The 12,257-nt window shown below is 37.9% G+C and overlaps 3 protein-coding genes across 5 annotated transcripts; all 3 read left to right on the top strand.

Annotated features, from left to right (window-relative positions):
- The first annotated feature begins 535 nt into the window (after positions 1-535).
- Positions 536-2,829, top strand: LOC114736818 (polyvinylalcohol dehydrogenase-like). The gene is made up of 4 exons (XM_028924699.1): positions 536-648; positions 785-1,248; positions 1,360-1,972; positions 2,074-2,829. Exons 1-4 carry the CDS (start codon positions 574-576, stop codon positions 2,515-2,517), a joined length of 1,596 nt encoding a protein of 531 aa, XP_028780532.1. The 5' UTR covers positions 536-573; the 3' UTR covers positions 2,518-2,829.
- A 1,482-nt stretch (positions 2,830-4,311) lies between these two features.
- Positions 4,312-6,475, top strand: LOC114736830 (aldose 1-epimerase-like). The gene is made up of 5 exons (XM_028924714.1): positions 4,312-4,584; positions 4,687-4,736; positions 5,089-5,212; positions 5,330-5,437; positions 5,721-6,475. Exons 1-5 carry the CDS (start codon positions 4,410-4,412, stop codon positions 6,332-6,334), a joined length of 1,071 nt encoding a protein of 356 aa, XP_028780547.1. The 5' UTR covers positions 4,312-4,409; the 3' UTR covers positions 6,335-6,475.
- A 912-nt stretch (positions 6,476-7,387) lies between these two features.
- Positions 7,388-10,985, top strand: LOC114736766 (3-dehydroquinate synthase homolog). 3 transcript variants are annotated; one of them, XR_003739373.1, is made up of 12 exons: positions 7,388-7,488; positions 7,569-7,835; positions 7,992-8,158; positions 8,779-8,877; positions 9,003-9,071; positions 9,143-9,283; positions 9,368-9,457; positions 9,837-10,004; positions 10,095-10,173; positions 10,249-10,323; positions 10,649-10,743; positions 10,881-10,985. XR_003739373.1 is itself a non-coding variant. In XM_028924632.1 (11 exons), exons 1-11 carry the CDS (start codon positions 7,404-7,406, stop codon positions 10,687-10,689), a joined length of 1,281 nt encoding a protein of 426 aa, XP_028780465.1. In that variant the 5' UTR covers positions 7,388-7,403; the 3' UTR covers positions 10,690-10,985. The 3 variants fall into 3 exon arrangements, 2 of the variants coding, with proteins under 2 accessions (XP_028780465.1, XP_028780464.1); XM_028924632.1 differs by having other exon boundaries at positions 10,649-10,985; XM_028924631.1 differs by having other exon boundaries at positions 10,249-10,395; positions 10,649-10,985.
- Positions 10,986-12,257: the final 1,272 nt, after the last annotated feature.

The following is a 12,257-nucleotide window of genomic DNA, read 5'->3' as shown; positions in this document are numbered from 1 at the left end:
CAATTAAAATGCAGCAAAATATTACAAACCATGGTAAAAGTCATCTCAAAGCCTTTTTTTTAATCCTAGATCGATTTTCCCCTCAGAGATGTTGAGGAAGCAATGAATCATAGACTCATCAATCCCGACTTGCCGTTCTTTTGCCACTTGACAAAACGTCGCTGGCACACAATAAGAACAGAGTGCGTGAGATATATAGATCGCATCGGCTTGCGTCATACACACATTCATTCATATTTCATACATGCAAGATAACGTTTAATAAGAGAAATCATTATCTCCGCGGACGCCTAAGTGTTGAAGACAAGGATGCCTCAACATCAAACTCAATATTAATTGCCAACTAGTGTACGAAGTCAGATGCTACGCTAGTTAATATACTTAATTTACTCAAGTTTACAGCGACCTGTGATTTCTAATTTGTCATTCAAAGTCAATACAGATGAATAATTTAGAGATGGGTTATTTTTATCAGCAATGCACCGCTGCCTTCCTGTGCCGGTAGGGCTGTCTTGAAGCCTATAGTTTCTCAAACTCAATTCTTTCTGCTTGTAAGAGCAACCATCCATTACCATGGCTCGGCCTAAATACGCCTTTCATCTATTTCTCTTTCTGCTCTTATTTTGTCCTCTTGCTGCATTCCCTCAGGTATAATCATGCCTTCTTAGTTACCGTCGTATTTTACACTCATTATTGAATTTTAAAGAGTATTTCATGGCAAAATAGAGGGGTGTCCTGAAAACTTTTGAAGATCTAAACGTAGAACTTGTTCAATATGCTGCAGGGGCCGTCTGGGGCGTGGTTGAATCATGGTGGAGATTTGTTCAACAGAAGATTCGCATCCAAGGAACGTAAGATCAGCCCCGAAACAGTTCACAAACTGGCTTTGAAATGGAAATTCTACACAGGCGATGACGTTTCTGCCACTCCAGCCATCTTCAACGGAACCATTTATTTTCCAAGCAGGAACGGTAATGTGTACGCGGTGAAAGAGGCAACTGGTTTTCTTGTATGGGAGCAAAACGTGGGCAACGTAACAGGATTCAATGCTACTGGTCTTTCGGCTGGAGCTAGCTTTTCTAGGTCAACTCCCACCATTGTCCATGATGCTGATTTGCTTATCACTGGAGTCTACGGCCCTGCTGCGGTCATGGCTCTTAGAAGAAGCACCGGCGAGCTGATGTGGTTGACTCGCTTGGATCCTCACCCTGCAGCCGTTATCACCATGTCCGGTACTTACTACAACGGGTTAGTAAGTTGTTATAGACTGAAATTGATCGTCTTGACAAATTTATGACTTTGTTAATTGAAATATACGAATTGTTGATTTTATTTGCTTTTGGCAATCCTCATATATAGGAGTTTCTATGTTGGCGTATCTTCAGTGGAAGAAACTTACAGCATTAACAAATGCTGCGTATTTCGTGGGAGCCTCGCGAGGTTAGATGCTCGAAGTGGCCATATCTTGTGGCAGACCTATATGCTTCCAGATAACAATAACCAGAGAGGAGACTATTCAGGAGCTGCTATTTGGGGAAGCAGCCCCTCCATTGATCCACTGCGAAACCATGTCTACGTCGCCACAGGAAACCTATACTCCGCCCCTGATCGTATTGTTCAGTGCCGGCGTAGGCAGCTGAATCGAACTGTGCCCATTGAACCAGACCCATGTATTGAGACTGAGAATCACTCTAACTCAATGCTGGCCCTTGACTTGGATTCCGGGAATATCACATGGTACCATCAATTGGGAGGCTATGATGTTAGTAGCGGAGACTGTCTCAACGCTTCAGCCGCTCCTCCTTCTTGTCCTCCTCTGGGTGACGACCCAGATACTGATTTTGCAGAGGCACCCATGGCTCTCACTATATCTCATGCCAATGGAACCAAACAAGACATTGTTGTGGCTGTCCAAAAGAGCGGTATTGCATGGGCTCTGGACCGAGACAATGGAAATCTCGTTTGGTCTACGGTGACGGATTAACTTTCATATATATAAACTCAAATTGATTATATCCTTAAATTAGCAATTAAGAAGTAAGTTATATATATGTTTTAATTTGATGAATGCAGAAAGCTGGACCTGGTGGTGCAGCGGGAGGAGGAATGTGGGGCTCAGCGACAGATGAAGCAAGGGTTTACACCAACATTGTGAACTCAGATGGCAAGAATTTCAGTCTGTTACCATCAAAGAAGACGACGAGAGGCAGTGGGTGGGTGGCGATGGACGCAAGCAACGGCAAAATCTTATGGTCCACATTGGACCCTCAGAACTTAACGCTTGGACCAGTGAGTGTGGCAAATGATGTTATGTTTGCAGGATCCGCAGCCCCAGATGGGTCTATTTATGGGATTCATGCAAAAACTGGTCACATTCTCTGGTCCTTCGAAACTAACGCAACTGTTTATGGAGGCGTATCCATCAACAATGGCTGCATCTACGTTGGTCATGGTTATATTGTGGGCCTCGTCCCTTTCTTTACCAAGGGAACCCATGTCTTTGCCTTCTGCCTCTGAATAAAGAGGAATCACGCTTACGTAGTTAGGTCCCGAAGAATAAATTAAATAAAAGTATTTTTAAAACGAAAACTCAAATATGATCAATGGGCAAATATAGAGGGCATGAGATTGATTGCCTTCGGCTTGGGTCACAACACACATATTTAAATAATTACCGTTATTATTTGAGGCCATAGTTTCTCAAACTTAATTCCTTTTTTGCTTGCAAGAGAGCAACCACCCATCCCCATGGCACCTATAAAGAACGCCTCTCATCTATTTATTTGTTTGCCGTTATTTTGTCCTCTAGCAGTAATATTATCTCAGGAATTATAATCATGCCTTTTTAATTTACCCTTTTATTTTACCCTCAGAATTTGAAGCTTAAAAAGAGTATTAATTTCGGAGCAAATTAGAGAGCTTAACCCCCTTAATCACTGCTAGCTAGGGACAGATGAAGCCAGGGTCTACGCCAACATTGTTTAAGGACATGGATGCTCGTGGGCACGCAGGTTGGCTGGTGCGAGAAAAATTAGTTAAGAACTTTGGGGGTGAGAGATCGCGCGATTTGAAAATTGCAAACGTAAATACACAATAATCAGATTGTTAATTAGCTATAAATATTATATATATATATATATTAACTCTGTCAGATTTGACATTTGAGGAATGACTATCAAGTTTTATTATTTATATCATTTATCTATTTTCAATAACGCAAAAGCATCTATTTTGTAATTTTCTCATAGAAGAAGCGATATTTCCACATTACAGTTTTACTATCCCTATAAATTATTAAAATTTGAATGATGGTGAATTGAATTTAAATTTTGAACATTTTTTTACTCAAATTATTTTATTGACCAACTGTGTTAATAATACAAGGTAAATAGACTTTATTTGGTCAATGAATCTTTCATTCCATCAATTTAATAATCTTTCAAAATTATATGATTACTTAAACTTGTATATACGATGTTCAGAATTAAAAAAAAAAAAAGACAAAGAAAGAAAGCCTGGATGTTTGATTATTCATTGTCAGGAGTTGTGAGCTGTGATATCGTAATTAACGTGAAAATTGATCTTCTAACAGGAAATTTTAGTTAAGAAAAATGTCAAGAGTTCTTTCTCATTCCATATTGATTCTTATGTGTGTAGAAGACTTTCAAGGTAAGCATTTGTTTATGGGTCTCTAATTATCAAATACTGATATTATGTGCGCATTACACTGCATCTGTGCTAATATTATGATGTACATTTCTCAAAGTCAATGAATTTCATAATATATCTGATACTACATGTGAATGTTCCCGTACTTAATAACTCGATTCATGAATGGACGAGGGCATAAGATAGAACGATTAAACAAGTGACTAATATTCATGAGTAGCAACTACCAAATACAAAATTATTAGATGATTTTATTACTAAAAGTATGCCAGAAGAAGTCGTCCTCAGGGCCAATGCATATTAAAGCTTAATTGACTCTGTCAGAATTTATTCAAGAAGTTTTAGAGATAAGGCGCACGTCACGGCACCTTATATGTAGAAATCATTAATTAACCAAGTTCCACGTTGAAAATAAAGCCTCGACTTTATTTTCAATAATGAATTAGCCAAGGACGTTGCTCCTTAATTATTATCTTTAAACTTCAAAATGAGAAATTTCCATTACTATTTTGTACCCGGGGGCCGGTTCTTGTCCTTTTTATCATGTCGGAGCGTTTCCAATCATTTCATTTACTTCGCAAAGTAGGGACCGCGTGGGCATGGCGGACGGAATTGACCAGTCGGTGAATGCTCCCCATAATGAGGCGAGGTGAGCGGCACTTTGCATTTTATAACCCGTCAAGCAGTTCTGACTTGTGAGTCTTGAAACAGTATCTCCTTCTTTCTATCTCGTTTTTCACATGACAATGTCCAACACCTTTGTGCTCCTATGTCTTCTCTTAACTGCTTCTGTGCTTGTTAATGGATCTGTCGAGAAGAAGATTCGGATATATGAGCTCAAGAAAGGTGATGTCTCTTTGAAGGTCACTAACTGGGGTGCTTCCATTTTGTCTCTGGTACTTCCTGATAAGAACGGTATGCCCTCTCTTCAATTCTCAAATGTTCAAATAAATAGCCCAACTTCTAAGCTTGGGTTTTCTATCTAATTCTGTTTCTTCCTCTGTGATTTGACTTCAGGAAAGCTGGGCGATATTGTTCTTGAATATCGTTCAATCAAGGATTACACTGTAAGTTTTCCGTACTTATTTCTCCTCTGGCATTTTCTTCAACAAATTCCTGTGGTTATTAATTACTTCCCTTGCGTAAATAATGATATTGAGAGGGAAAGCTTCATGATTCTTGAGCTTGGAGTGATTCGTACAAGAGGTCTAAATCAAGATAAAGACGCGACATTTGTGATCGAATTTTCTTTTCATTCCCATTAGCAGCATTCATTTCGTTTTACTCTTCAGTTGCATAATTATCTTACTAGATATCAGAAAAGGCACAAACGATACAAAAATATTTCAGAGCAGTGTCAATGCTGCAGTACAAGTGAATACTAATAACACTGTGAGTGCAAATGCGAAAATTATGCAGACAAACACAACAAACTTTGGTGCTACCGTTGGTCGGGTTGCTAATAGAATTAGAGGAGCTCAGTTTAAGCTTAATGGAACAGTTTACAAACTAGTTGCTAATAGTGGAAACAATACAATTCATGGTATGTATGGATCGTTCTTTCTCCTCATTAGTACATATTTTACCCCGACAAATGTTTGTTAATTTATGCCGCTAGCTACCACATCTCATATATGAAGAGACATGCCTAAATGATTAGGTGGAGCCAGAGGTTTCGCTGATGTTATCTGGAATGTTGAAAGGTATCAAAGAGAAGGTGACAATCCAAGCATCACCTTCAGCTACCACAGTGTTGATGGTGAACAAGGTAAGTTCAACTGCACTTTGAGACCCATATGTTACTGTCAAGATATGGAACTGTGAACAATGCATGTGATTTGAATCCAAGGGCGAAAGCACAGAATTAATGAATGCTCTAATTCTAGAGTAAATGTTCTGTCTCTAACTCATCCGAGAGGTAGATTAGTTGAAGTATTCATATCAGTTGACAGACACAGGGTAGAAGAGTACTATACTGTGAAGATTAATGTTTCTCTAACTCAAATGAAACATCCATGTGATTTGTGATATTTGAATCGTGCGTGCGGCAGGATTTCCTGGCGACCTCATTGCAACAGCCAGCTACACTCTTCTTGGGAAAAACCAGTTGAGCATAACTATGAAGGCAAAAGCCTTAAACAAGGCTACACCAGTGAACCTGGTGAACCACGCGTTTTGGAACTTAGGGAATCATAACAGTGGCAATATTCTGGGTGAAGTAGTGCAGATATTTGGATCCCAAATCACAGCTGTGGATAGCAAAAACATCCCCACAGGAAAATTCACATCAGTGGAAGGAACCCCATATGATTTCCTGGAACCACGCACTGTGGGAAGCAGGATCAATCAGTTGGCCAAAGGTTATGACATAAATTACGTGCTTGACGGTGAAAAGGGGAGGATGAAATTGGCAGCCATAGTGCATGATAACAAGTCTGGGAGAGTGATGAAGCTGTTCACAAATGCCCCAGGTGTGCAGTTTTTTACTGCTAATAGCCTCAAGGATGTGAAAGGGAAAGGTGGGTTTGTGTATCAAGCTCATGCAGGACTGTGCTTGGAGACTCAAGCCTTTCCTGACGCAGTGAATCACCCTAATTTCCCTTCAACAATTGTGACCCCAGAAAAGCCTTACCAGCATTACATGCTTTTCAAGTTTTCCGCGTGACTAGGCTTTTGAACATTCTCTCCTTCCATGTGTAGCTTGAGGGTTCAGCTCTTGATTACTTCACCGAAATTGTGATTCTCTGAATTGAATAATAAAAACCTACGTTGTTCCTTAAATGAATAATAATAAACCTATGCTGTGGTCTTGTGGACATTCCTTCACACATCCATCAATTCCTTCATTAAAATTCTAAGAAGACAATCAGTTTGAAGCAAAATAAAAAATCTAAAGTGAAATCAGTTAGAAGAGAGGAAGCGTATGCTTAGTTTGATTTTTAAGGATTATTATTAGCATTTTTTTTTTAAGCAACAGCCATGCTTTTCTTTTCCGCCAAGAATTGAAATAAATAGAGTGGCTTTATAATTCATACAAATAATTTTATTATATACGGAATATTAATTAATAATTAATAACTAAATTTCACAATCCTTGCGAAGTTTGGGGAGTCAAGGTAGCACATGGTGACAGTCGTCTTACTCTATAATTTTAACACCTTGTGTGTTATACAAAACAGGAGCCATGGGTAAAGAAACAGACCTTTTTATTTAAAAAAAAAAAGAAAAAACCATATTGGAGGTACCTATACTTTCTCTCAATTTTTAATTTGGTACCTATGTGTTTTTTTTCCCTTTAATTAAACATTTAATTTTATCTTTTTAGCAACATTAGCTTTTATAACTTTATTCTATTGATATTTTTAGTCTCTACATAAGGATTAATGATGTTAATAGAGGAAAAATAAAGATTTAGTTAAGAATAAAAAACACATAGATACCAAATTAAAAATTAAAAAAAAGTATAGGTACCTCTAATATGATTTTCTCTAAAAAAACAAAGAAACAGATTTTAAGTAAATAAAAGAGAAAAATTACTATTCATCCAAAGTGCAAGGTAGATTTTACTCCAACATGTTGATGTTATCATGTTAAAACCACCTAGGTGTCCTCTAGTGGGCCCATCTTCTGTTGCTGATGTGGAAGCTGGTCATAGACAAAGGAGGGGGAAAAAATATATATAAAAAAAAAAAAAGAAGAGCGAATCGATTTACTGAATCCCTCATCGTTGAACAATGACACTACCACAGAAGATGTCGACGCTCTGGAATCCCGTCATTAACTTCCAGAGCGAGCTGCCTTGCTTAACTTTAAGCTCAGGTTCGCTCCTTGCGACTCTCATGCTTGTATGATTCTTGACTATCACAAGGACATAATCTGTTCACATTGATGGATATCAGCAAAAATTTGGAGCATAAGTAGAAGAAACCCTTGGTACAACTCCGATTCATTGTGTTCTATACATCCCGAGAAAACCCAGTTGCGGTATAATCCTTGTTTGTCAATGACTTCCTCCCCCGAGACGTCTGTGTTGGGCACCGGTAAAAAATCGAAGGCAGTATGGATATGGACGAAAAACAAACAGGTCATGACGGCTGCCGTCGAAAGTGGATGGGATACTTTCATTTTCTCGCCGCAGCATCGACAGCTTGCCACTGACTGGTCATGTTTGTACTCTGCGTTCTTAATCTTTCGTTTCGTTATCTAGAAGAGCGAACTCCTTTTACCCATTTGTTATTTTGAGTCTCATGAAAGATGAATCATGTCACTGAAACTGAATATAATGTGTTGAATACCAAAATTTTGTTCTTTGACTGGTACAGCTATTGCGGTAATATGTCCTCTATTTATCAGCGAGGGAGAGATTCTGGATGGCCAGAGTAACAGGGTTGCTACGGTTTTTGATGTTTCAACTCCTGATGAGTTAGAGCGACTTAGGCCTGAGGACGAGCAGGCAGAAAGTATTGTAGTTAATTTGTTAGATTGGCAGGTATGCCCGTTGCTCACTGCACTAATAGCAATCATGTTGACCTTCCACGGGAGATGAGGTGTTTGCTTTGCGTTAAGATTAACTCGTCTATCATTACGATGAAGTGTCGTTAACATGGGAGATTTTGTAAGGTCGTGCTAGTTCTAACTCATTGTTTTACTTAGCTGTGAGATCTAAGTTATGAATCGTCATTTGCAATCAATAATTTCTCGATGCGTTCTGTAACTTTGGCAATTTCAATTTGCTTTGATTTTTTGTGATTGCTTGATTCTCAGATATGCTTGGTTCTATGATTAATCTAGTGGAGAGTATTGTTATAGCTTCTATACTTGGTGTTAGTCTGTTGGATTCTTGGAGTTATTGAGTTTCCCAGTCATCTTATGGGCATTCATTTGTGTCATTGGCTTCAACTGTAGCATGATCTGTTTTCCAACTCATGTTAGCAGCGTCCACCTTATCGACTGACGTTTTTCTCCTGATACTGGCTGACTTCAGTTTTTTGCTACAAAAGTTTGGTCTGTCTTTTGAAGTTATAATAATAATTTGTCTTAGATAATCGGCGTTTATGATCTTGAGTAATATGCATAAAATGCTAATTCTCTCTGTATGGCATTGCTTAGGTAATACCGGCAGAAAACATAATTGCAGCATTCCAAAGCAGCCAAAAGACAGTGTTTGCTATCTCCAATAATCCATCTGAAGCTCAAATCTTTCTTGAGGTATATAACTGGACTAATATAAATGTATTACTTTCAACTTGTGGAGGCTCTGTAAGCTGGACAGCAATTTGTAGTCCTCTTTCGCTTAACTTTCATCTCGCTATTGCTCCATTTGGATTTAGTAGGCACTGGAACATGGGCTGGGTGGCATAGTTCTGAAAGTAGAAGACGTTGAACCTCTTCTTAAGTTAAAGGTAAATCTTTAGCTGGGTGAAACCTCTTTAGTAATGAGGCTTGACCTCTTGTTTCACTATGGAACTTTCAGGAATATTTTGACAGAAGAAAAGAAGAGAGTAATCTACTGAACTTGACCAAAGCCAGTGTCACACGTGTCCATGTGGCTGGAATGGGTGATCGTGTCTGTGTTGATCTCTGTAGCCTTATGAGACCTGGTGAAGGACTTTTGGTATGCGTCCAGTTCCTCTTTTAACAATTGTCCCTGAGCTAATTTAGCGAAATTGACATTTGTATATGCAAATGCTTTTCACAGGTTGGGTCTTTCGCTAGAGGACTATTTCTTGTCCACTCAGAATGTTTGGAGTCAAATTACATATCAAGCAGGCCTTTCCGGGTGAATGCAGTAAGTTCTACACTCAAGTGTTGTCAAAACTATTTTAAAACTCATTTTTCATAGTCAATGACCTCCGGATACAATTGCTCCTCCTATCTCCAGAGATTCTGCGCAAACTGGTGTAGTTTGAGACCAAATGCCCTAACCCTGTTCCTTTATTTGTAGCCCATCCACGTGCTTGGGAAATGAAAAATCACACACACACACACATCTTTCTATTTCTCTCTTGCATTCGAATGTTTTAGAATTCCAAATTTAAAAGTTAATATTATGGTGAAGAAAAGTTGCGGTTTTTCCTTTTACCAAATTACTGGCTAGTTACCCTACTTGGTGTTCAATTTTTCCAACAACTATGCAAACCGTAGTGACCAATTACATTTCATAATAGGGGCCTGTGCATGCCTATGTTGCTGTTCCAGGAGGAAAAACATGCTACCTGTCAGAATTAAAAGCGGGAAAAGAAGTGATAGTGGTTAATCAGCTGGGTCAACCACGAATTGCAGTTGTTGGGCGTGTGAAGATTGAGAAAAGACAACTAATCCTTGTGGAAGCCAAGGTTTGTGCATGAAAATGGAAATAATTGATAAAACTGTTTCTGCAAATGACTAGACAAGAACTTCTGCAAGTAATATTGTTCCTTTTGCAGAGCCATTCTGATGATCAGACTATCTACAGCATCTTTCTGCAGAATGCGGAAACAGTGGCCTTGGTTGGTCCTTCCGAAGGTAATAGTTTTATTTACTATTTCCAGCAAGTTTGGGTTATTTCTATGTGATTCCTAAATTGTTAATTGTTTTCAGGAAACACACAATCGATCACAGCTGTTCCCGTGACCTCTCTTAAAGTCGGAGATGAAGTTTTGTTGAGAGTACAAGGTGGGGCTCGCCACATAGGAATTGAAATTCAAGAATTTATTGTTGAGAACTGAACTGATAAACATTACATGGCTATGTGTTAAAAAATAAATATTCCTTTTATTTTAACGAGATCGCAAAATTTTCAATCTAGTCCTCTAAAATATCAACCTTTCAATTTTGTCTCCTGATAAGTTTTTCTCCCAACCCAGGAGACAACCAACTAACCGATTTCCCAATTTGAGAACTGCACAAAAGCTCAAAGTAACAAGCAATATGAGACTTTGATGCGTGCAAGAATGAGAAGTAATTGTAACTGGAAAAACTACTTTGTGTGACGTTGCAGAAGAGAAGCGACGCCGTGTTGGAGAAGCAAGGGTTTCGTGAAGTCAGAAGCCACCACCCAGTGGACAGAACCCTCCTGAGCATTGACGTGAATTAATTAGTGAATTTTACCAAGCGAAAGTAGCTTGTTATAGTGCTTGATGAAGAGGCCATGCTTGATGTCCAAACAAGTCCATGAAATTAGACAGTTACAATGGTCGTTCTCATTTCATTGATCTAATGGCTAGATCAACATTACATGATAGGCTAGCTTGATAAAGGAATTGAACATCAACTTGAAAATCAAAATTGTAACTTTTTCAAAATGAAATGTGTGAGGAGCTTCGTGTGACTTTTAAGCTTAGATTGCAATGTTTGCATGTTGCATCGACCATGATAGAGGGGGGGGGGGTTTACCGGGGGGCTATGAATATGATCCTTTCTAAGTTTTTAACTTTTTTTAGTACTACCTATTTAAAAGTAGGTCTTGTTTATCGAGTTGATTATACTCTTTCGGTATTTAATATAAAATCTAATTGTTAAGTTAATTTTGATCCTAAATATAAGACTATTTTTTATATTTATTAATTTTTTCTAAATTATCCTTATAGATACTCTCTTAATCATAATTAAATGAGAGGGAAGATATTAAGAAAAATAATTATAGTGTTTTAAAAAAAATGTCATTTCTTATAATTAACTAACTTACTTAACTTCTTTAATCTAATCAAATTAGTTAAATAGATATTATATTAGGGACAGGAGAATTACATAACTTTTTAAAAATTTGAACCCGATCTTAACGAAATCCGGACAAACACTAACTTAACATGCCGAGGTTTTATCGCGAAGTCATTGAACACGTTTCCTTTCCTGCATCAACATTAAATGACTATCTCTGGTTCTTAATATAAGAACTAGTTGACTAATTTGAGTAAATTAAAATAGTTAGTTATGTTAGTTATTTGTAATAAATAAATGTTATTTTTTAAAAACTATCCTTACGAATCAAATGTATTGGCTAGAATTATCATTATTACAAGAACTATCTTTAAAAAAATTAGATAAATATGAGAGGTAAAGTGAATTAGGATCTTTAGGACTAAAATAAAAATTAAATAAACTAAAAAGCGAAGCTCGTATGTCAGAAGATGACTCTAAAAAATGACAGCAAATGGGAAAACAGAAGAACAAAAGACGATGCCGACAATATATGTGCCTGTACAGAATCAAATCGACTTGTGTTGTTGCCTGTAAATCTCGATTCTTACCTCTAAGGTCATGGAAGTGAAAAAGAAAAACACGCATTTACACACCTCGAGATCACATTTGCAAGCTAAATAAAATATGTGAAAGGGGCTTGCGTGTGTATTGTGCAGATACAAAATGATTGAGGATAAGATTTTATTAAATATTTAATGAAGTTAGTTAATGGCTGGGCTCAATCATGTTATGTCATTCAGGTCCCTTTAACCTCCAATTATTGATGAAGGCATCAGCATCTGATTCTTTGATATATGATGGCCACTTGATACTGTCCTCACACTTGTCACTCTATCCGCAACTGTGTGTGTTCCTCATTCAATCTGCCTTTGACTTTTCTTATTGCAGGAAGCACAGACAAGACTTCA

Source organism: Neltuma alba, unplaced genomic scaffold, assembly GCF_004799145.2.
Source record: "Neltuma alba isolate B1F8T4 unplaced genomic scaffold, ASM479914v2 tig00013372_pilon, whole genome shotgun sequence".
Classification (NCBI taxonomy): domain Eukaryota; kingdom Viridiplantae; phylum Streptophyta; class Magnoliopsida; order Fabales; family Fabaceae; genus Neltuma; species Neltuma alba.
This window is presented reverse-complemented; position numbering and strand designations above follow the sequence as displayed.